The sequence below is a fragment of the Sturnira hondurensis genome, unplaced genomic scaffold (assembly GCF_014824575.4).
Source record: "Sturnira hondurensis isolate 20B ecotype Veracruz unplaced genomic scaffold, ASM1482457v3 Scaffold0020237, whole genome shotgun sequence".
In the NCBI taxonomy this organism is placed as follows: Eukaryota; Metazoa; Chordata; class Mammalia; order Chiroptera; family Phyllostomidae; genus Sturnira; species Sturnira hondurensis.
Window position 1 is genome coordinate 2,400,521 of NW_028092868.1, and position 24,225 is coordinate 2,424,745.

The 24,225-nt window shown below is 53.9% G+C and overlaps 1 protein-coding gene across 1 annotated transcript; it reads left to right on the top strand.

Annotated features, from left to right (window-relative positions):
- Nucleotides 1–1,359: 1,359 nt before the first annotated feature.
- Nucleotides 1,360–23,731, top strand: VIL1 (villin 1). Its single transcript, XM_037029322.1, has 20 exons — nucleotides 1,360–1,461; nucleotides 5,544–5,628; nucleotides 5,952–6,026; nucleotides 6,887–7,083; nucleotides 8,357–8,465; nucleotides 8,589–8,699; nucleotides 10,320–10,522; nucleotides 10,634–10,712; nucleotides 10,897–10,995; nucleotides 11,667–11,820; nucleotides 12,357–12,457; nucleotides 12,546–12,683; nucleotides 13,302–13,460; nucleotides 14,484–14,663; nucleotides 15,161–15,306; nucleotides 16,283–16,427; nucleotides 17,265–17,453; nucleotides 18,926–18,994; nucleotides 19,843–19,980; nucleotides 23,481–23,731. Exons 2-20 carry the CDS (start codon nucleotides 5,554–5,556, stop codon nucleotides 23,592–23,594), a joined length of 2,481 nt encoding a protein of 826 aa, XP_036885217.1. The 5' UTR covers nucleotides 1,360–1,461; nucleotides 5,544–5,553; the 3' UTR covers nucleotides 23,595–23,731.
- The last annotated feature ends 494 nt before the right edge of the window (nucleotides 23,732–24,225 follow it).

Sequence of the window (24,225 nt, forward strand, 5' to 3'; positions counted from 1 at the left end):
CCAATCAGTGGATATCATATGGGTATAGTACACACACAGCTTATGAACTGAACAATGACTCGAAATACTACAAAAACTCTAGGAGTGATTTATCTGTAGATTACCTCTGTAGTGGAATTATAGGCGAGTTTCTTCTTTCTTTTTTGCCTGTTTGTATAATTGAATGAATACATACTTCTTTTTATTCACAAAAAAGGGTGTTATTTAAATTTTTTCATCCTCATTTAAGGATTTTTTTCCATTGTTTTTAGAGGGAGAGGAAGGGAGAGAGAGAAACATCGATGTGAGAGAGAAGCATCGACGGGTCACCTCCCATACATGCTGGACCAGGGATCAAACGGGCAGGGATCTTATTGGCCTGGACCAGGGATCGAACCCACAACCTTTCAGTTATGGGATGACACTCCAACAGACTGAGCCATACTGGCCAAGGCATAAGGGTGTTGTTAAAAAAAACAAAATAGCACCTGTAGTATGTTTATTTCTCTCAGCAGACTGCATGAGCATACTCACACGCGCACACACACATGTGCACACACACGACATTTGTTCTCCAGAACTCAGGAAGGTGCAGTCAGGTGGAGGGGCCGCCCTCGCCCAGTCCACTGCAGTTCACCTTCCAACCCGAGTTCAGAGGTGGCAGACCGGAGAATTTCTGCAGGGATGGAGGCCGGAAGGCAGCTAGCTGCCCAGGATGCTGAATTTGTGGGCAGAGCCAACTTCTGCACTTGAGAAGCTTGTGCTGTTGTCCCATCCTGGATGAGATGGGGCCCGTGGATCAGGAGCCGGAGAGGAAGCCGTGGCTGCCGGGGAGGGTGGCACACAGAGTCCAAAGGCGGTGGTTTATGGCAGCCCATAAAAACTCCAGGTGGAGCCTGAAGCTTAGGTGGCAGGGAGTGAGTGGCAAAGAACACTCGTGCCCCCTCTGAGCAATGGTCATGCCAAGTACTAAAGACCTCTAGGGGTGCCAGGGTCCCATCTGTCTTGGAAGGACCCTGAGTATGGACCCCTGGCCCTGCATCCTTGGGTCTGGGGCTCCCTTGGCCAATAAGCCTTCGCCCAGGGAAGGAGGGAGGACTGCTGAGCCTCCTCCCCCGGGCTGGTGGGAGGAGGCACCTCCCCTGGTCAGGGCTCTCCACCTGCAGTGACGGCCTGGGACCTGGGCAGAAATGCACCCCATCCCGGGGAGCTCTCACTGGCACCTAGGGTGAGGCACTGTGGGCTCTGGCTGTCAGGCTGTCCTTGGGCTCCCGGCTCCCACGGACCTGGCAGGCACCTGCTTCCCCACCCCCTCACCTATTCTTTCTCTCTCAGGGGCCCTATATTCCCTTATATGGTGAAGGCAGTTCCTTGAGAGGGGGGGTGGGGGGGTGGGGACGTGGGGACAAAGGTCGTCCTCCTGCAGCCAGTCTGCCACAACTCCCTGAGATCTCCCAGGTGGCAGCTGTCTCCTCCAGCCAGGTAAGACAACCCTGTGGGGACACACGGAGACCTTAGGTGGTGGGAGAGGACAGGATAGGGTCCCCTACTTCTCTCTGGCAACACGGGGCCTCCCAGAGCACCTTGGACCTGTGGCTTGGCACTCTGGAAAGAGCAGAGAGCCCAGCATAGCTTCCTTGGCTTCCAAGGAAAGAATTGTTTAGGTTTCGCCCCCAGACAACTACGGGTCCAGCCAGACCCCTACCTGCCGCTAGCCTGCCACTCACTCCAGGTGTCAACCATCCCCATTGCCCTGAACTGAGGAGGCTCTGGAGATATGGGACTTTTGGACGTAAAATTTGGACAGTCCTGAGCAAACTGGAGCTAACTGGTTACCCTGACATCTATCCCCACACCCCTTACCCCTTTACCCATTTCTTTATCTGAAATGATTTATTTCTCCATGTCATCATTTCCCTGGCACTCCTGGGAACTCAGGGCTCTTGTCGCTTGGATTCTAGAGTAAGAGAACAGCCATAGGGCTTGAATGGGCAAAGGCAAAGTCAGGGGCACATCTGCCCCATCTCCCCTCCACCAGGACCTCATCCCATCGGTCTCACCAGCCACTATGGCCTCATTCGACTGAAACGGGGAGAAGGCAAGAGACATGTCCAGATCAGGGTCTTGGGACATACTGACCACCCCCTTCCCAGGAAGCCTGCTCAAGCAGCCCCAGATGCCCATGCAGGGCAGGCTGCAGGCTGCGGGCTGGGGTGTGTCCACTCCCACCGCTGTTAGGGGCCTGGGGAAGCAGGAAGGTGTCCTTGTTTTAGGGACTGCCACATTCCTGTCTAGCTCAGACCTGAATGACTGAGGCCTAAGAGCAGTAACAGCCCGGAGCTCTCTGGTGCCTGAACTCTGAGGCCGACCAACAACAGGGCAGCAGAGACGAGAGGAAGGATTGGACCAGGCCGGGCAGGAACCCTCCATCCCTCCAAGGCCCCAAGAAGGCCTACCCACCTCCATTCCACAGTTCAGCCTTTCAGCTTCATGAATTTGCTGAGTACCTACTATGTGCTGGGAGTAGGGGGCGACCCAGACAAACACTTCTAGATCCTTGGCTGAGGGGACTTCAGACTTACAAACAGATCATTCTGTCACCGTGTGGTCGGTGGGCCAGGAGAGGCATCGGTTCAGGATGCCCTGGGGCCCTCGGTGTGGATTCTGAGGTCTCCTGGGAGAAATGATGCCTAAATTGAGTCTAGAAGAACATGTAAGTGTCCGCTAGGGGAAAAAATGTGTGTGTGGGGGGGGGGGGGCGGGGTGTCTATCAGCAAAGGGAACAACAGCAGGAACACAGACGTGGAGGGGTGAGAAGCAGCAAGGGGGCTCTCAAAGCCACCTGCCCCATAATCCCCTTGCCCACCCCCTTTACTCATTCATACTGGAGGTTCCCATTCTTGATTTCTCTCTGGGGAGGGAGAGCGCTGGCTTTTTCAAGTCCCAGCTCCCCCAATTTCCCCTCTGAGGAGCAGGAAGTGCGTCTGCCTATCTACCCCCTCCTCCTCTTGCTGGGCACTCCTAGCATCACAGCATGTCTCCGGTGGGACTTTAGTGATCATGTCGTTGACCCCTCCCACCTCACGGATGAAGAGACAGGGTCCGTGTTCATACAGCTAGTGAGTGTCAAAGAATCTGCCTCGGAGTAAGGGGGATGTCAACAAAGCGGGTAATGAAAACAAAACATTCTATTCCTTTGTACCCAGACTGGTTCTACTGAACCAGGAGTTCCCAGGGGTGGAACCCATGAGGGAGGCTGCAGCCCACAGGGGCCGCAGACAGGACCCAGGAACAAGGGGCTCCTGCAAGCTCTTCGATGGCAGGCGGCTCTGATCTCCCGCAGGGGATGCTAATCAGATGCCTGGCAGGGAGACCTTGGCCCTAAACTCCAGAAGGCCAGGGTGAGGGGTCAGGAGGCCAGGGTGAGGCCAGGGTGAGGCCAGGGTGAGGGGTCACCCCTCAGGACTCCGAACAGGGTGTTTCTGAGCAGTGAAAGGCCGGGTCATTATTCCAAGAGGTGACGAAGAGTCAAGGTGCGGACAGAGATTAGATAGAGATGCATCGGCCTGTCATTCTGAGGCTAGACCTGTGGGGGCCCCATGACCCATTCACTAAGGGCCAGTTCATGGGGTGGCTCTGTGGCAGGCTGGGAGGTGGGGAGTGGGGTGAACTCCAGCCTGCTGGGGAAGGGTGGGAAACCAGGGATGAGAACAGCTGAGGGCAAGTGGTCCTTTACCCTGGCTCAGACCAGCCACACTGGGGAGTTTTAAAGATACCCAGGCCTGGGCCCCACCCTGGACTAATTAAATCAGAAGCCCTGGGGAAGTGGCTTGCACCCTGCAGTGTCAGTATTATTTAAAGGCTCCCCAAGTGAGTCTGATGAGCAGCTGAGGTGAAGAACACAGCCGCGGGTCAAAACTGAAAGTGCCATAAATGAAAATGACACCATAAAAGAAGCATGGGGCCAGGCCAGTGTGGCTCAGTGGGCTGGGCGTGGCCCCACAGGCAGAAAGATCGCAGGCTGCAGTCAAGGTCCCTGGTTAGGGAAGTCCGAGAGGCAACCAACTGGTGTTTCTCTCTCTTTTTCTCCCTCCCTTCCCCTCTCTCTAAAAATAAATAAATAAACTTTTTTTTTAAAGCTTGGAGAGGGGACATTTCTAGCTCAGTGAGTGTAGGGTGGCTCACCTGGGAGCTGTCATTCATTCATTTGTTCATTCATCCATCTACTCACCCACCTACTCACCCATCCATCTACTCACTCACCCACCCACCCAGCTAAGTGCTGGCACTGTGCTAGGTGCTGAGGATTCATTAGCAAATGAACCAGCCTGCCCCTGCCCTTGTGGGGTCTACGTTTTGTGGGCCACCAGAACAGTGAGTGAGGGGTGTTTGGGGGTAGCCGGGAAGGAACAGGAAACTGCTGCATATGCTTTTTTACTGTGGCAAAACACACAACGTAAGATTTACCATTTTAACCACTTTACAGCATTCAGCATGTTCACATTACACCATCATTACCACTCTGCCTAGTTCCAGAATTTTTTCCATAGCCCAGGTGGCAACTCCACAACCCGCAGCAGTGACTTCCCATTTTCCTCTCCCTCCAGCCCCTGAAAACCACACTATCTCTGCAGATTTGCCTGTTCTGGTATTTCATGTAAATAGAGTCATCCAATGCAAGTGTTCCGTGTCTGGCTTCTTTTGCTAAAAGTGGTGTGTTCAAGGGTCACCCACACTGTCACATGCGTCAGTGCTTCTTATGGCTCTTACTCCACGGTGGGCACTCACAGTCTGCTGTCTGTCCATTCATCTGCTGATGGACGTTGGGGGTGCTTCCACCTTTTGGGCTATTGTGAATGATGCTGTTATGAGCATCACGTACAAGCATTTGTTTAAACTCCTGTTTAAAATTTTTTTTCCGGCCTTATTATTCTTTGCTTTCCTTTAAAAAACAAACTGTCTGACTTTTTTTTTTTAACCAAGCATGGCTTTCATGAACATATTTCAAAAAGGAAAATTATCTGGGGCTAGCCCTGGCCAGTGTGGCTTGGTCGGTTGGGCTTTGGTTTTTGAAGTGATGGGTCGCTGGTTCAGTTCCTGGTCAGGGCTCATGTCTGCTTTGCGGGTTCGATTCCTGGTTGGGACGGGGGCAAGAGGCAACCTATAGATGTTTTTCTCTCACATCGATGTTTCTCGCCCTCTCTTCCTCCCTCCCTTCCTCACTCTCTAAAATTAAATAAATAAAATATTTTTAAGAATTGTTTGAGACTAGATAAATTGTCTGGGGCTAAAGAAAGGCCCTCAGTGGCAGGCTGAGACTGAGGGTCTTATTCAGAAGGTGGTAGGCAGTCAGGGCAGATGTTTGAGGAAGAGAGTGACAGGATCAGAGCAGGTCTCAGCCCCTGGGCCAGTCGGGGCCCAGAGTGGGGAGCCACCAGAGTCCCAGAGCCTTGGGCCCTGGCCTCCTGGCCCTGTCGGGAGCTCTCGGGGCTGGGCGGGAAGAGGAGCACCCAGGGAGCTCTCCCAACTCCTTAGTCTTTCCTCTCACGCCTCCTCTCCCTTAGGCTCATCACCATGACCAAACTGAGCGCCCAAGTCAAAGGTTCCCTCAACATCACCACACCTGGGGTGCAAATATGGAGGATCGAGGTGAGGTCTGCCTGGGTGTGGGTGGGGGAGAGGACTGAGGGGAGGGAAGGCCTGGGGTTACTCTCGCTGTCCTCCAATCCTGCCCTTCTGGTGTGGGAGCCCCTGGTGCTTGTCCCTAAGCACCCCGTCCTCTCCTCGGGGATCAGACTCTTACTCCTGCTCCTTTACCTCCGCCCCTCTGCATAGCCCTTCTCCTGGTCAGCTTTGTCACGCCCTCCTCCTCCCAGCTCTCTCCCTCTCCCACCTCCCGTGCCTAAGGGAGGAGGAAGCTGGGCATCCTGGGGGGGCCAGGGCAGCCCCCCAGACCTCCCTTCTCTCCCTAGGCCATGCAGATGGTACCAGTCCCTTCGAGCACCTTTGGCTGCTTCTTCGATGGCGACTGCTATGTACTCCTGGCTGTGAGTGGGAGTGGGCAGGGGAGGGGGCTGGGCTGTGAGTGGGAGTGGGCGGGGGAGGGGGCTGGGCAGAGCGCAAAGCCCACTGGTGTCAGGGAGGAAACTCGAGGCTGGGCCAGTGGGAAGAGCAGCCTGGCTTCACGCCAAGACAGTCCTTTCCGGGTGTGCCTGGGCGCCCAGCTTAGTGGCTGCTCTGTAGGATCAGAGACGCAAGATGCTCTCCCTGCCCTTGGGCCACTAGGACGGCCTCCTGTGGGCTTATAGTCTTGGGGCCCTTCTGAGCTGATGGAATATCACCCTGCCTCCAGTGATAAAATCCAAAGTGTGATAAAATCACACTTCCAAAATCCACCGCTACCTCCATCTCACCTCCTTGCTTTGGGCCACGTCCTGGTACTGCTCGAATCGTCGTAGGTTCATCGGCGTTGTTTCTTACGTAGCTCACTTTGAAACTTTAAATTCGTTTATTTAAAAGTATAACTCTGTATCATTTCCGTAAGTGGAAAGCAGTGTCCAGTGTCCCAAACGGAAGGTAGCTATCAAATATTTACACAATAATTTCATGCACACATCTGTTTGCACGCACGTCACCTAACTAGCCCTTGGACCTCTGATGGTCCATGCGCATCTTTTTGGGAAATGCTGCTATAGTCCAGCCAAAGTATTTCCAGGAGGAGAAGAGCAAGGCCCAGAGGGGAAGCCACTTGCCCCTCGTCTCAGGGTCGATGGAAGAGCTGGAGCCACAACTCAGGGCTCATCTGTGGCCCAGGATGCAGATGTGTGGGAGACCATGCAACGCAGGGAGGCGGGAGAGGGCTGGGACGCCCAGGGTCTCAGGTACATTGGACATCTCCTCTCCCTAGATCCACAAGACGGGCAGCAACCTCTGCTATGACATCCACTACTGGATCGGCCAGGCCTCATCCCAGGATGAGCAAGGGGCAGCTGCCATCTATACCACGCAGATGGATGACTTCCTAAAGGGCCGGGCTGTCCAGCACCGGGAGGTCCAAGGCAACGAGAGCGAGGCTTTCCGAGGCTACTTCAAGAAGGGCATTGTGTACGGAGGGCACGCTGCAGGCTGGGGAGTGGGGCCAGGGCAGGGGAGAGACACCTGAGGCTTGGGGCTGGGCTGGAGCTGGCAAGGCAGCCTGAGGCTGGGGAGGAGCCCACAGGGTGACTTGTGTTCGCCATTCCACTCCCTGACCTTGTTTCTGCTGCCGCCTTGTCCTTGGTTTTCCGATTGTTGTCCTTGGCCACCCAAATGCCATCCTGAAATTCTGTAACTCTGGGGACCATGAACTTTGTAAACCAACTTTCAGGGCATCACATGAAGTCTCCCCTCTAAGCAACCAGCAAAAGACTTGCTCCTAAAGCAGGCATTTCACATTAAAAGCCCAGACTCTGAGCTTTTCTTGACAAGTCTGAAGTTCCAGTCTCTGGGCTTTTCCCAGGGAAACACATAGTCAGGAGCCAAGTTGCTACTCATCTGTAGGATAGGCCAGGAACTCTCCAGTTAGCCACAATCTCCACCCCTCCCTTTTGTCTCGCCGTTCCTCTTCTTCCCACACTTTAAGCAGCATTTGCTCCTTTGGGCATGTGAGCTGGCACCTCTGTTGCCTTAGCCTGCTTGGCCTGCCATAGAAAAATACAGAAAATACAAAATATAAAAAATTAACTGGCTGGTTTAAACAACAGAAAGTAATTTCCTCACAGTTCTGGAGGTTGGCAAGTCCAAGATCAAGATGCCAGCTGACCTGGTTGCTGGTGGGGGCTCTCCTGCTGGCTTGCAGATGGCTGTCTTCTCATTGTCTTTACCTGGTGGAGAGAATGAAACTCTTTGGTGTCTCTTCTTATAAGGGCATGAATCCCATCGTAAGAGCCACACCCTCATGACCTCCGCTAAATCTGTTACCTCCCCAAGGCCCCATCTCTAATACCATCACATTGGGGTTAGGAATTCAGCTTATGAGTTTGGAAAGGGACACAATTCAGTCCACGGAACCACCTCTCTTCTTCTCATCAGTGTCTGCTGTTGGAGCCCTGAACTGTTCTTCCACACCACCAGGCTCCTGTCTTTGCCTGCCTCTAAGCAGGGGAGAGACTGAGTGAAGTGAGGCAGTCCAGGGTGCAAACTTGAAGGCGGCATTCACTGCCAGTGTCATGAAAATGCAGGTGATACACCGACCTTAACACTTATGTGACCCTGAGAGCGAATGTCTCCTTAAAGTCTGCTCAGGCACCTCATCCTAGTCCCAGATGCAGCCTCAGATGGCCCCAGCGGCAGCCAGGCAGCCCACTTCCCTTCAGGCTCAGCTCACCTCTCTTCTCAGGATCCGGAAAGGGGGCGTGGCTTCCGGCATGAAGCACGTGGAGACCAACTCCAGTGACGTCCAAAGGCTGCTGCACGTGAAGGGCAAGAGGAATGTGGTAGCCAGAGAGGTGGGCATCAACCGGAGCCCCAGGGCATGGCCTCCTGTCCCCCTCGTGGCAGAGGCCAGGGACAGGAGGGCCTGGGTGACGGAGGGGGTCTGACTGGCTCTGCGCTTCCCCGTGGCTCTGCAGGTGGAGATGTCCTGGAAGAGTTTCAACCGTGGGGATGTTTTCCTCCTGGACCTTGGGAAGCTTATCATCCAGTGGAACGGGCCGGAGAGTAACCACATGGAGAGACTCAGGGTAAACCCCGCCCACGCAGCGCCCCCCCCCAAAGCCTCACCCCGCCCCCACCTGCTCCAGCACACCAGCACCTGGCCTCCCCCACAGTCAGACTTGCCAGACTTCTGCTGCTCCAGCCCACCCCCACGTTCCCAGGGCTCTCTCCCCAGACTGCCCGGCGCGGGTGTTTGAAGGTGGACCTGAGTCTCCATGTGTTTGGGATGAGGTGTACATGCTGGAGTTGGCGAGTGTGTGCTTGTGGCTCATCCCGAGGTTTCACGGGTCCCCACTGTGTGGCATACCCTGCGCTGAGCGTTTGGGATCTAGTGGTAAATGAAGCAGGGGAGCCCTGCCCTGGCTCTGGCCTCCAGCTGACCATCCAGTGGGGGGAGCAGACGTGAAGGGAATACCCAAGAAGGGACGGGTTGGGTGTGTGGATCTGAGGATTCTGGGAAGGCTCCTGGGAGTTGGTGTGAGAAGGGAGGAGAAGGCCCTAAGGCAGAAGAGAAATGGCTGGGGAGGGTGGACCACCAGAACAGCCAGAGCATGAGACAGAGTTTCAGGAAGCTTGGAGAGGAGGGAGGCAGGTCTCACAGGGGCATGTTATGTGGTCAGAGGGCTGTGTAAGAGGGTTGGGATTGGTTCTCAGTGCCAGGGAGGCCGTTGAAGGCCATCTGACTTCTGAGTGACAAAACAGGGGGTGGTGAAGGGGCCAAGGGGACCCTATGTCCATCAGGGGAGGAGGGGGATAGGTACCCCCGCTTCTTGGACTGGGAAGGTGGAACCCACTGGACTTGCGTGTTGCGTGGGGGAGGGAGAGAGAGGGGCAGGACTCAGCACTGTGCTTCTGCACGTACACGGAGGGATGGAGCCCCGTTTCCTGAGGTGAGAAAGATCAGGCAGCAACCGACGGGGGGAGGAAATCCAGAGTTAGGTTTCAGACATCCTAAAATGGGGTCTCCATGAAAGGTGGATGCATAAGGTGAGAGCAGAGAGCTGGGTTGGAGACAGAAATATGGGCCGAGGTGAGCTCGTGGGAGGGAGGGAGAGAGAGAGGGCCTGGGACTCCAGCCAGTCACTGAACAGCAGACACTGGGCAGAGGAGGGTGAGCCAGGCTGTGTGTGACTGTGTGTGACTGTGTGTGAGCACATGAAGACTGCATGTGCATGTCATGGGGGCAAGCACATGTGGACTGTTCACCCGGGGGGGTGTCTTGTTTGAGGAACCGAGCGTCTGGGTGTGTGTGTGCATGTGCACACATGTGAAGCTGTGTGCGTGTGTGCTCATGCATGTTCGAGCATGCCACAGGGCAAGCGGACTGAGTATTGCAAAGCTCAGCTTTTGTTTGAAACTGTGACATCAAATCACAAATTTCAAACAATGTCAAAAACAAAGGCCCTCAAATTCCACCCCAAAAACCCTTCCCCAAACCAGGAAACCTGCTTTCTCAGTGGGTTTTCACCTGGTTTCCTCGCATGCACCTTAACAGCCTGGTCCCCCTCAAAGCAGGAAGGCAGGGAGGTGACTCACCCCCTGGGGCTGCTGCAGGGTGGGCTGTGGTCTCCTGCCACGGTTTGGGGTGGTGGATGCTGCCCTGTCCCCTGGCTGGCTTCCGTGGGTCACCCAGTGCCTCCCTGCAGGGCATGACCCTGGCTAAGGAGATCCGAGACCAGGAGCGGGGTGGACGGACCTACATAGCAGTGGTGGACGGGGAGAACGAGGATAAGTCCCCACAGCTGATGGAGGTCATGAACAAAGTGCTGGGCAAGCGGAGGGAGTTGAAGGCAGCTGTGCCCGACACCGTGGTGGAGCCCGCACTCAAAGCCACCCTCAAGTTGTACCAGTGAGTGTTCAGCTGGGCTCCTCCTGAGCGCTGGGGGGTTTCCTGGGGGCAGGGTGCCCCAGCTGAGGGGCCTGAGAGCCCTCCTGGTGTAGGCCGTACTTTATTCTGCAGCGTGTCGGACGCAGAGGGAAAGATGGTAGTCAGAGAAGTCGCCACGCGGCCACTCACACAAGACCTGCTCAGTCACGAGGTGAGAGGTCTTGGGGGCCCCCAGCTGTGGCCCCCACCCCCTGCACCCCACCCAAGCTCCCTCCAGCTGGTGCAGTGCCAGGGGGCCAGGTGGGTGTGGGAGGGAGACCTGCCCCGGCAGCTCCCCAGCCCAGCACCGCCTCACCGTCAGGCCCTCACTCTGGGCCTCTCTCTCCCGCTTCTAGGACTGTTACATTCTGGACCAGGGGGGCCTGAAGATCTACGTGTGGAAAGGGAAGGCGGCCAATGCCCAGGAGAGGAAGGAAGCCATAAGCCAGGCCCTGGTGGGCATGGGGTTGAGAAGGAGGACTGTGAGGAGAGTCAAGCAGGGAGAGGGAAGCAGGGTCAGATGGGGGCAGAGAGGCCAAAGGAGGCTCTGGGCCTGACCCAGCTTGGCTGTCTGAGGGGCTGTTCTGCTGCCATCTTGGAGGTTGTCTGCACACCAAGGAGCCAGCCACCGCACAACCTCGGGGCCTCCTCAGGATATGGGCTTCTACCTCAAGCTGGGTTCAGAGGAGGGAGGGAGAAAAATGGAGGCTGTCCTTCGCACATAGAGGGTGGGCGTCAGCACGGGGCAGGGCCAGTCAGGGTTGGGGGTCTTTTTTGGTCTGGGGTCAGTAACCCTGACTGGCTTACGGCCTGCAGGGGGGGCTGAGGGTTGGGGCTTGTGGTTGAAGATGGGGCTGAGGGCAAGGGTTAAAGCTGAGGTGGGGTCAAGTTTGGGGTCCGATTTGGCCTTGGGGTGGGGGTCAGAGTTAGATTCGAGGTGGTGTCAGGTTGAAGGCCTAGTTTGAACTTGGGGTTGGAGCCAGGTCAGGGTCAGGATTGGGACTGGGGTTGGGTTCTGGTTTGGGCTTGGGGCCAGGGGTAGGTTCATGGTGGGGTCCATTTGGCTTGCACTGTGGGGTGGGGGCAAGAGGCGGGACACAGCCCCAGCCACCCGCTCTCTTCCCAGAACTTCATAAAAGCCAAGCAGTACCCTCCGAACACACAAGTGGAGGTGCAGAATGATGGGGCGGAGTCCGCCGTCTTCCAGCAGCTCTTCCAGAAGTGGACAGTGCCTGGCCAGACCTCAGGCCTGGGCAAAACCCACACTGTGGGCTCCGTGGGTGAGGGCTGGGTGAGGCAGGGTGGGCTGGGAGCCCAGAGAGCACTGAGACCTACCTCCTGCCCTCCTTCCTGGCCATGCTTCTCCCATGTACCCTTTCACCAGGTGCTCCTCAGGTGGTGTGGGGCCATGAGGGGACATGGATGAACTCAAGGGTTGTCACAGATGGGAACTGAGAATGACCTGACTTTCATTTGGAATGGGTTTGGGTCTCCCTGGAAACCAAATAGCTCAGTCTCTCACCAAACCACACTGGCTGAGGGCAAGCTCAGTGCCAGGCACCTGAGGGAGGGTGAAAGTGTTGTCCCTCCCCTGACTGCCCTGGGGCACCCTGGAGAAGCGTGAATCTGAGGGGCGGGAGACCTGGTTTCGTATTATAACTCTGCCGTGTGTAACCGTGGATAAGCTCTTGAATCTCTCTGACCTTGGTTTCATCGTCTCTAAAATGGGTGTAAGGACTACAGCTACCCCTCAGGGCTGTGGGAGGACCTGGGGGACTTCAGCTAGTAACACATATCGTGACTCCTTTCACTCCAGCCAAGGTGGAGCAGGTGAAGTTCGATGCCATTTCCATGCATGTCCATCCTCAGTTGGCGGCCCAGGAGAAGATGGTGGACGACGGGAGCGGGCAGGTGGAGGTATGGCGAGGGGAGGGAGGCCTGCCCTGGGTGGGAGGGGTTGCTGGAGCCTGTCCTGGACCTCACGCCAGCCGGGTACTGGCCCCAGGTGTGGCGCATTGAGAACCTAGACCTGGTGCCTGTGGAGTCCAAGTGGCTCGGCCACTTCTACGGGGGCGACTGCTACCTGCTGCTCTACACCTACCACATCGGGGAGAAGCCACACTACCTGCTCTACATCTGGCAGGTCAGGCCCCGCTCAGCCAGCTCAGCTCCTACCCCACTATACCCTTGCCAAGTGGCCCTCCTCTTTGTGTTGAGTATCCCTGGTAACGGGGAGCTCACCCCTTGTCTATCTTGGGACTGCTTTTGCTGTGAGGTCTCGCTGACACTGAGTGCCCTCACTCACAACACTTTCCCTTTTGGTTTTTTTTCCCCTTTGAGTCTCCCTTCCCATTTCCGTGGCCTCCTGAACTTCCCCTTCACCTGCTCTGACTGTGGGTTTCTATGTCCAAATGTGAGGGGCAGGGGGATGCTTGCGTGCTTGGGGTGAGTGGTGTGGTAGCCATGGTGTTTCTCCAAGAAAGGTACAGTGAAGAGGAGAGGAGGCGTGGGGTCAAGGCTGGGACTGCAAATGGCTCAGGGCTAGGTGAGGCTGGGAAAGAATTGGGTTTGGGGCTGGGACCAGCACCAGGATCTGGGCCACACTGGATTTTTAGCTGTGACCAAGGTGAGGTTTGATGGGGAAGGCAGTTGGGCTTGGGGCCAGGTCAGAATTGGGGATGCAGCCACTGCTGAGGGAGGTGGGCAGGGTCAGAATCAGGGCTCGACCTCATCCCACCCCTTGCGTTCTGCTCATCCCCAGGGCAAGCAGGCCAGCCAGGACGAGATCACAGCCTCGGCCTACCAGGCCGTCATCCTGGACCAGAAGTACAACAACGAACCAGTCCAGATCCGAGTCCCGATGGGCAAGGAGCCGCCTCACTTCATGTCCATCTTCAAGGGGCGCATGGTGGTCTATCAGGTGTGGCTGCTAGACTGAGGGGCCTGGCAGAACCCCAACTAAGGCGGGGTGGGCATCCAGAAGATTGGGGAGGGGACCTGGGATGGGAGCGGAGCTGTGGGCGAAGCCCATTTTCCACAGAAGAGGACCATTGAGGCTCCTCCCCGAAGTGGAACTGGTGATGGAGACAGCTACTCAGCGCTTTAAATATCCATGTAATGAGCCCTCAGCATGTACAACCACTGTCTCCTCTCCACCCCGGCTCTTTGGGCCCTTTACATGAAAATGGAAGCTATTTTGGGTAGACCTGCCTGAACGATGGACCTGTCCCAACTGCACTGGTGCCTTCTAACAAAGTCACCTGGGCAGCTTCTGCATTCGATTAAGCAATAATCTCTTTGTTAAGCACCTACTAAGTACACAGCCCTCTGCAAAGTGCCAAGGGGCTGGGGGAGGGGAAGAATGCTACACTAGTACTGTTTCCCATCTTGTTGGGAGAGCAGTGGACTAACAGCCCAGGCACCATATGGTTAAATGCCAGTGATACAAGTTGAGTTCAAAGGCGAATGTGGATACAGTAACCTGGGAATGGGCGTGGAGGTACTGGTGGAAAGGGGGTTGGAGGGGTCAGTTGACAAGCTGGGCGAAGGGATGGTGAAGGCCTGTAATGCAGGGGGCATGGCCAGGAAAAAGGGCCAGAGGAAGGGGTCTGTGGGGACAGTGAGAAGACTGGCTGCGTGGACTGGACGGTTGGGAAAGAGCAAAGTCAACCTGCAAAGGCAGTTTGCAGCTTCATCATGTGGGGCCTTCAAAGACCCCTGTGAATGAAGAGCTGGGTTCTAGGCTATAGGCAGTGGGGAGCCACTGCAGGCTTTGAGCAGGGAAGTGCTATGACCAAAGGTTTTGGAAACATTAATCTGATGTATCAGCGGATCCAGAGGAGCAGGAAGGCCCTGCCCCAAACTCTTTTCCCCTTTGGTTCTCTTCACCGCTCTAGTCCCCCCTCATCTTTATTTACTAAGTTACTCCTGCCTTCTCCCACAGGGAGGAACCTCCCGGGCTACGGGCCAGGAGCCTGTGCCCTCCACACGGCTGTTCCAGGTGCGGGGAACGAGCCACAATAACACCAAGGCTTTCGAGGTCCCACCCCAGGCCTCCTCCCTCAACTCCAATGATGTCTTCGTCCTCAAGACCCCGTCCTGCTGTTACCTGTGGTATGGGAAGGTGTGTGCGGGTCCCCCTCAGTCTCAGAGCCTCAGAACCAGCCACCTGGGTTCGGGGTGGGAGCTTCTAGCCCCGCCCCTTCCTCTGCAGCTCGAGTTCTGGAACATCCTCGGAATCTCTGCCTCTGTCCAAGTCGGTTTCTCCTTGTCTGTCTCTGGCCACAATATTGGTCTGTCTGTATGTGCTGGGCTCCCTCTCACTATGCATCTGTCACTCCCCTCCATCTAGCTCTGTAATGAGGTCTCGCAGCCTCTCGTAGTCCTTCTCCTGCTTTGTAAGGCAAGTGAAGCTTCTCTTGCCTCTGCTGACCTTCTCTGGAGTGTCAGGGGAAAGGAGGGGAGAACTGTCCCTGCCCCGGACATGTGCCCCGGGTCCTGACCCAGGAGAGCCCTCACATACCTGGGAGCTCAGTGAATATGGCAGGGGGGCGGGGGGGGCGGCATCAGCCCGGCACTGGAGATGGTCTCCCCCAGCACACCCAGCTCTCCTTTTCCAAGGGCTGCAGCGGAGATGAGCGGGAGATGGCCAAGATTGTCTCTGACGTCATCTCCCGAACGGAGAGGCAAGTGGTGGTGGAAGGGCAGGAGCCAGCCAACTTCTGGATGGCGCTGGGTGGGAAGACACCCTACGCCAACTCCAAGAGGTAAGTAATAACGGGGTCCCCCTGCCTTCTGCTCACCTTCTGAGGCTGGACAGCCTCCCGGCACCTCTACCCTAATGGCCCAGAGCCTGCAGCGGGCCTGGATGGAGGACCTGCAGGGCTACAGTATGAGTCAGGAGCAGTCCACACCCTCAGAACCTCTTAGGCACAGGGGCTGTGTCTGTGCTGCTCACCGCAGTCTGCCTGGGGCTTGGCAGAGCATTTCCCTGGCAATGAGAGTTCACAGCCTTAGGAGGCAGGTTAAGGAAGCGGGTGGGGCTACAGGTTTGCCCTTCAGGAAGGAGATGTCCAAGTCCATGCACTCCCTGCATTTTGGGGTTGACACAGGACCCGGATGCTGAGGAGTACCAGCTGTAAACCCTCTTCCAAATGGTTTTTCTTAAGAAGATCCAGGACCCCTAGTTTAAAAGCAAAAGGGCATGAACTGCAGTAGCAGCAGGAGGGATAGAAGGAAGGTGACAGAAAGAACTTCCAAAGGGGACTAGAGAAGAGCCACTGGAATGCGGGTCTTGAGAAATCGTTGGGAATTTCTCCCGTGGAGCGCTCTTAGACTCTTGGGAGGAGGGAGGACCTCTTGTCTGATCAGAGGGAAGAGCATTTTCCTAGGGGGCGGGCTTCTCACTTCTCATGTAGGAGCCCCTCCCTTGAGTTCTGTGTCTTCTTCTTTTTTTTTTTTTAAAGGTTTTATTTATTTACTTATCTTTAGAGGGGAAAGGAGAGAGGGAGAGAAACATCAATGTATGGTTGCCTTTGGTGTGTCCCCTGCTGGGAGTTGGCCTGCAGGGAACCGGCCTGCAACCCAGGCATGTGCCCTGACTGGGAACCGAACCACGATCCTCTGGTTCTCAGGCCTGAGCTCAATCCACTGAGCTACACCAGCCAGGGCGAGTTCTGTGTCTTCAATCCCCCTTTTCCCATGCCTCCCTCCTGCCAACACAACCTTCTCTCCACCCTACAGACTGCAGGAGGAAAACATGGTCATCACTCCCAGGCTCTTTGAATGTTCCAACAAGACCGGGCGATTCCTGGCCACAGAAATCCCCAACTTCGATCAGGATGACTTGGAAGAAAACGATGTGTTTCTGCTTGATGTCTGGGACGAGGTGGGACTGAGGCCTGACCAAGAAATAGTGGCTTTAGGGATGGAGAAGATTTTTTTAAAAAGGTTTTATTTATTTACTTTTTAGAGAGAGGGGAAGGGAGGGAGAAAGAGAGGGAGAGAAGCATCAATGTGTAAGGGATACATATGTTAATTTGTTGCCTCTCATGTGCCCCAAACTGGGGACCTGGCCTACAACGCAGACATGTGTCCTGACTAGGAATCGAACCAGCAGCCTTTAGGTCTGCAGGCTGGTGCTCAATCCACTGAGCCACACTAGCCAGGGTGAATTTTGGAAAAAAATTCTATTTATTGATTTGAGAGAGAGAGAGGGGAACATTGATTTGTTGTGCGCCTTATTTTTGCATGCATTGGATGATTCTTGTATGTGTACCGACCAGGGATCCATCCCTCAACCTTGGCGTATCAGGATAGTAACACTAACTAACCAACTGAGCTATGCAGCCAGGGCAAAGGGAAAGAGAAGGACTATTTCGGCTCCCATATATGTTCTCCCTGTGGAGAAGTATTATAAGGAACCTAAGAAAGAAGACAGCAGCCTGGAGGGGCTGCTGTGGGGGATGTATCTTTTCTCTAAGTCTACTTTATCTCATGGGGCAGAGCAGTGTTTTTGAAGGGCTTTGGCTCCAAAGGCACACATTTGCAGAGTATCTAAGTAGAGAGCATCTGCCCAACCTTCTCATCGCCCCAGTGCAAAGCCAAGGCCAGATGGGCCTGGGCAAGGTCAGGGTCCACAGTTGGACATCTGTCTGAGCCTGGGTGAACTGCAGCAGAGACCTGTGGGCCAGGAGGCCTGACGGAGCTCCCGGCCTCTCCGCAGGTCTTCTTCTGGATCGGGAAGCATGCCAACGAGGACGAGAAGAAAGCCGCCGCCATCACAGTGCAGGAATACCTCAAGACCCACCCCGGTGGCCGGGACCCTGAGACCCCCATCATCTTGGTGAAACAGGGACATGAGCCCCCGACCTTCACAGGCTGGTTCCTGGCGTGGGATCCCTTCAAGTGGAATGTGAGTGCTCCCAGCCCTCCTGGGGAGTCTGCCCTTGCAGCCCAGCAATTCCTTCTCTGAGGGGCCTCTTCATGGTACGCCCTGGGGGCAGGGCGGCCTCCCAGACTTTTCTGTTCTGTTGTGGTAAATGGCATGTGATGTACTGATAAAGGGGTTAGAGAGGCCTTAGAAGGAGAATGCAGTAAGACCATCAATCTCCCTGGCGAGGGTGAGGGAAGGAAGTCTGTCAAACCCAGGCCTGTGACAGTACCTGGTCTGTACACTGGACTTAGCTCAACGCCGTTGGGCATTATTGGTAGGAGCTGTATTGGCTACTTGAATTTAAATTAGTTAAAATTAAACAAAGTTGAAGATTCAGTTTCTCAATAGCCGCACTTTAAGTGCTCAATAGCCACATGTGGCTCGTGGCTCCCACGTTGGATGGCGCAGAGAGAGAACATTTCCATCATCACAGAAACTCGTAGGGGACAGCGCTGGTAGTCCTCACGCCACCTGAAAGGAAACATGCCAGTTCTAGAGGACAGATCGGCGTCTTCGTGGCACTAAAGTCTAAGCAAAGTGGGTCACATGTGTGGTCCTTACCCGAGAGACGGTCCTTCCACAGGATTTCCTGAAACTGGCCCCAGATGGAAGCAGGTCCTCACAATGGAACCCCAGCGAAGGTTCCTGCAGGAAGGAGGGAGGCTGAGGTTAAAACGAGTGCTGCGCTGGTGGCTTTACGGGTGCTAAACCGGGATGAGGTTGGGGAACAGGGAGCTTTGAGTAATTTCCTCAAACACAGGAAAAACAATTCAGTAGTTGATAGGTTGAATTTAGTCTTCAGGATGGATTCAAACAAATCTCCAGGCAGCAAATCCAGATGCCAGAACTTCATACATTCACATCATCAGTGCCCCTGGTCAACGACTCTGGCACTCTTGCCTCACCTCGAGTCCGTGCAGGCTTCTTTTCCTTCCTTCCTTCCTCCTTCCACCCAGCCGAACCTCATGATGTGCCATGCTTGGTGCAGGCCCTGGGCGTATGGAGATGGGGCTCCTCGTGGAGCCATGGACCCTTTTACCCCCTTCCCTCCTCTGTGGCAGGGTCCCCCCCCCCCCCGGCTCTGAGGGAAGCCTCCCAGTTCTTCAGGACCCCAGCGTCTCCCAGCACCTACACAGTGTAGGTGGGGTTCTGAATGCTGGAAGGGGCTGCTTGCATGGGCCTCTGAGGGCAGGAAAATACCATACCTCTCTTAGTCCCCATGCTGGGCTGAGCAGGGGCAAATAACCCCTGTGGGGGCCTTTTCTGACCTGCCAGCTCCTTCAGTGCTGATCCTCATCACCCTCCCTTTTCAGGGACCCTCCTCCAGCCTCCACCTGGCTCCCTGTTCTCTTTCTCAGCCCCAGGCCCTGGGGCTAGCCTTCTGTCAACTCTTGAAGGAAAGTAGTCTCTGCTGAGAACCAGGTCTAATTTGTTACTCGCTTTATACGCAGAACACCAAATCCTACGAGGACCTGAAGGGGGAGCTTGGCAACTCTGGGGGCTGGAGCAAGATCACTGAGGTGAGTATGGGGCAGGTGGCTGGGCCCTGCAGTGGGCATCTGATGATGGTCAGACCTGCGGGGGCGGGGAAAGGTCCAGAGACAATACTGGTGTCCTGTGCTTTCCTTCCTACTATTTCCTCCCACTTTTCATGGAAGTTCTTTTTGCTGTTTCTCTTTAGTGTCTCTAGCTGTTTTGTCTTCTTTGTTTCCTAGTGAAATGATTCCCAGATTTTAGCATGCGTAAGAGTCTGGGTGATGGGAAGCTGAAGGGTGAGGGAACCATATTAAACTGCAGATCCGAAAGTTCACAGGCTTGCAGGGAAAAGGAGGCCAAGTAGCATCAGCAGAAATGTGTCCAGAACATGGGAGCAATTTCCCAAGCACACTTCTGTGATCAGCATATAACAGATATGACTCCTCGCCCCACCCACAGGCGGAGCACCCCATGGCGTTCCTAAACCCTTCTTATAAGAATGGCGGTACAGGCAGGGATGTATAGATAGGCCAAGGTGATTTTACAGATGACAATTTCACAAGAGCTAACAGAAGGAGGGTCATAAATGTCCAAGGGAGACCTCGAACATCTGTGGGAAGTCATTGAGAAATTCCTGTGATATAAAATAGTCATCTTGAACCAACTGGCTTTGGTTGGACACACACCAGCTTTATAAAGCTTGTGGGTCCAGTTGAATGTGTTGTGTTCTTATGTGTGTGTATGTGTATGTGGGTGGGCCAGGGTGAGGGATCATGGGAAGCATCTTGGAGGAGGTGCCCTAGGATCACTGTCGACTTCGGAGAGAAAGGCAGCCTGGGAGGTAGCCACAAGCCAGCTGAAGTAACAATGGTTTCCTGTTTTTCTCTAGGCAATCATAAACCCTAAACAGGAAGTGTTCAATGCTAACAGCAACCTCAGTGCTGGGCCTCTACCTACCTACCCCCTGGAACAGCTGGTGAACAAACCCGTGGAGGAGCTCCCGGAGGGTGTGGACCCCAGAAGGAAGGAGGTGGGTCTACTTGAGGACAAGGAAGAGCTAAGGCTTGTCCATTCATTGGATAAGACTAATTGATCTCCAGGTTGTGCCCTTGGAGATGACTAGGTGGTGGGGACAGTCGGGTGAACAAAACATACCTGGTCTTCACCTTCCTGTGAAGTTACATCTCGCGGAGGGGAGAGATCAGAGGGGCCTGGTTATACTATTATTTAATTTCAGTGGGGATAAGTGCCACAAAGAGTATTACAAAAAAGAACTTGCTTTAGTTAGAGAAGACAGCCTTCTGAAGGATGAACAGGAATTGTTCAGGCAGAGTGGGCTATTCCTGGAGAAGGGAACAGTATACACAAAGCCCCCAGGCCCCCAGGCAGGGAATAAGCACTGGGCGGAGCAAGGCCCTGAGTGGTGGCTACTGGAGAGCTGGGGAGAGGCTGCGGTGGAGGGGCAGGGGCCAAACTGAGCAGGGCCTTCTCTGCCATTTGGGGATGGTGGTAAAAGGGTAAGGAGCTCTCAGGGCTGAAGCAGGCCAGTGGCTGTCGGGCTTTCTCTTTTAAAGATCACCGTGGCAGCTCAGTAAAGAAGGTGTGGGAAGGTGGCAAAAGCAGCCGCTCTAGGTTAGGCCCAGAGATAGATGAGAGCTTCAAATACGTGGTGGGGGGGCAGCTAAAGGGAAGGAGGCAGTTTAGAGGAATATTAGGAGGTCAAATGAATGACACTAAGTACTGGGTAAGAGGTGTGAGAGAGAGGGAGAAATGTTATTATTTTCTAAGATTAAACAAACAAAAGAAACACCCTGGGTCAGACTGAGCTTAGAGAATGATCATGAGTTCAATGGCGGCCATGAGGTTTGAGGCACCTGGGAGACATCGGGTTGAAATAGGTGCCTGGTGGGCAGGCAATTCGGAGCGCGCTGGGAAGACCCATCAGGTAGCTGCAGGTGCAGCCTGTGTGGGTCACTTGTGGGGGGTGGGGTGGAGGAGAAGGAGTCGGGCAAGAACTTGTTAAAAGCACATTTCTAATATTCACGAAGATCCCCAGCAGACTTCAGATCTAGCTTGATGGGGGTTAGTGAGAGGAGAGAAAACTTACTCTGTGTGTAAAAAAGCATAAAGAAGTCTTACCAATGAATTAAGAAATCTACAGAAGAGAGATGCCTGGTTTCTCCCAGACTATCCAACTCTGTGAGGGGTCAGGGCCTGATTTAGGTGGAAGTGTGCTCTTCCCAGAACACTGGCCCTTCCCCTTGGAGACCACCTGGGCGTTCTCTCAGACATGCCCGTCTGTGTCCTCACTGATATTAGCATGATCCCAATACATTAGTCATAATATTACAAATATTTGCTCGACCCCTGATACTTAAAAAGTGCTCTGTAAATGGAAGCTGTGGTTTTTACTGCTTTTTCTACTCCTGAGAAAACTCAGGCCCAGAGAAGGGCAGTGACTTGACATAACTAGTTAGTAGCAAAGACAGACCAAGAGCCAGGTCTTCTGAGTCCCACAGTTGCCATCAGTCACATCCTGTGGCATAAGAAGAGGATTTCTAAAGGGAAAGGCAGCCAGTGTCACTGAACCAGGTGATTGACATGAGGCTAAGTGGATAAGCTAATTCTGAATGAAACTGATAGAACCAGCACCACCTGCAACATAGTGGAAGTAGTCAGTCTTAGAGTCTTTAAAAACAATCAGTTGTCTTGCTGATTTTTTTTTTTTTATCGTGGGAGTAGCATACATTCTTGTGGGAAAGCTGTGGGTTCAATGTCAAGAGGGGAGGGTGGGAGAGGTCTCCAGACCTCTGGTTGCTCCCAACTCAAAAGTGGGACCAGTGACAGTAAACAGCGGGGTGGCGGGTCTCACTAAAGGCAGTAGCAAGAGGGTGTCTTAAGTGTTTGAACACCAGTGAGTAATCCAGAGAGGTGGATGTGGCCATGGGTGAGGCTGGTAATCAGCTGGCAGGACTGCAGGGTTCAAGAACAGGCCCAGGGGAAAGATACAAGTCCACTGGGATGGGCATTCCCTGCTATCTAGCCCGAGGGTCAAAGTCCAGGTCTCCACCAAACTGCAGAGCCAGCCTGGGTGGACTGGAGAGGGCACCTGAAACCACTCGCGGACCAAGGGCACTGCAAGGTTGTGAGGGACCTGGCAGGGGTGGGGAATGCTAGGAACCTGGGGTAGGCGGCACTTCCCTATTCACTCACAGTGAATAGCTTTGATGCCCAAATCACTCACATTCACTCTCCTTCCAAAACAAGGCACTCCACTGCCCTGCTGGGGGCGTGGGGAGGGCTCCCAAGAGGCTTAAGGAGAGATCGCCTAGAGGCTGGAGGTGAGTCTGAGGACAGGTTGGAGGACTGGGGCATCACCACCACCTGAGCTTGAGGCCCAGCTGCAGGTGTTCAGTTCAGGGCTCTCAGTGGGAGTCAGTTGAACATTCAGCAGAGCAACTTTCCATCGGAAAGAAACCCACTCTCACCCTACCCTGTGCCCTGTGGGTGCCTGAGGGGAGCAGAGGGTGGCCACTTTATAGCAGCTTTAAGGTTGTGAGAGACCTGGTAATGCCCTCAATGCCCTCATACTTGAGTCTTGAGGGCATTGAGCTTGCCTTAAAGAGTATCACCACCATATTAGTGGGGAGCAGGTATCATTTCAGGCACTCCCCTCATCTTATGGCTGAAGACACCCCAGGCCTACAAAGGTGACTCCTAGCTGTAGGTTGTTTCTAAGTAGATAGATGAACAAGAGACCTTGTTGCCAATGCTCTTTCACATATAATATTTTCATTTCCAAAAAAGCATTACAAAGAAGCCCTGGCTGGCGTAGCTCAGTGGATTGAGCACGGGCCTGCGAACCACACGATCATGGTCAGGGCACATGCCTGGGTTGTGGGGTAGTTCCCGGCAGGGGTCACACCAGAGGCAACCATACACTGGTATTTCTCTCTTTCTCTCTCTCCTTCCTTTCCCTTCTAAAGATAAATAAATAAAATTTTAAAAAAAAAGCATTACAAAGAAGAGAGAAGTGGCCTTTAAAAAATGTGTTTATAGAGAGAAAGTTTTATTTCAGGGCTAGTGTGAACTTGACCCTGGTCAAAGGAGCTAATCTAGCTCAAGCTTGTTCCTTTTTAATTCACATTTATTATTTTAATTTTTGACTTTAAATGGGAAGTGGGGTGGGAAACATTGATTGGTTGCCTTCTGTATGCACCCCCAATGGGGTAACTGAACCTGCAACCCAGGCACGTGCCCGGATCACTGGGAATTGAACTGATGAACTTTTGGTTTGCAGGTCAATGCCCAACAGAGCCACTTCTGCCCAGGCTGTTACCATCCTTTTTATTACATTCTCAATTCAGGGATCAAATTTCTTGGACTTCAGTGTCACCTGCCTCACCCCTCCTGGCTCTCCTAACATTGCGTTTTTGCTTTTCCTTTGCTTTCTATACCACACCTGTGTGACTCATCAAAGCAAACCCTGGAGAGGAATGTGACCTTTGCCTTCTGGTCCCTCTCTTCTAGGGGCACCTGTCCCTTGAGGATTTCTCCAAGACCTTTGAGATGACTCCAGCTGCTTTCTCTGCCTTGCCTGTGTGGAAGCAACAAAACCTCAAGAAAGCAAAGGGACTATTTTGAGAAGAGTGGCTGTGTTTGTGAAGCAGTTTCATTATCAGTCCTTTGCTAATTGAAATTCTACAGTTGTACCTGTGAGCAGCTCTGTGGCGATTTTTGTTTACTAATATATTCCTCCAGAAAGATGGTGCCTCCATAAAAAGGCTGTGGTCCCAGTTTTTGTTCTCCAGAAGGTGGCTCCCTTGTTCCTATCTTGGGGTGTTGCATCACTGCCCCCAGAGCTTCTCCTTCTCAGAAGAGCAGCCAGACACTTCAGGAAAGATTCACTTCGAGGAATCTTCCAACAGGCTTCTCTTTATCAGTGGCAAGTAGGCTGAAGTGTATTAGCAGTTTTACACCTTTTCCCAGAGTAATGGTTTTTCCTTTTACTTTCCTCACTGCCTTCCTTGGGTGATAAATTAAAGGGGATCTCTTCTTTGAAAGAGAGTTGGATGGCCTAAGAGATGGCCTTAGTAGGTTCCACAATACTCACTACCCAGTCCTCAGTGACAGCAACATATCCACTGGGTCCAGGCTGGAGCCTGGACTTGTCATACTTACGGCAAGTATGACATGCAAATGCTATTTCACCCCCTTTAGTACAATTAATAAAGCAAAGGAATAGACGCTGAGTCTACAGTTATCCAGGGTCTCT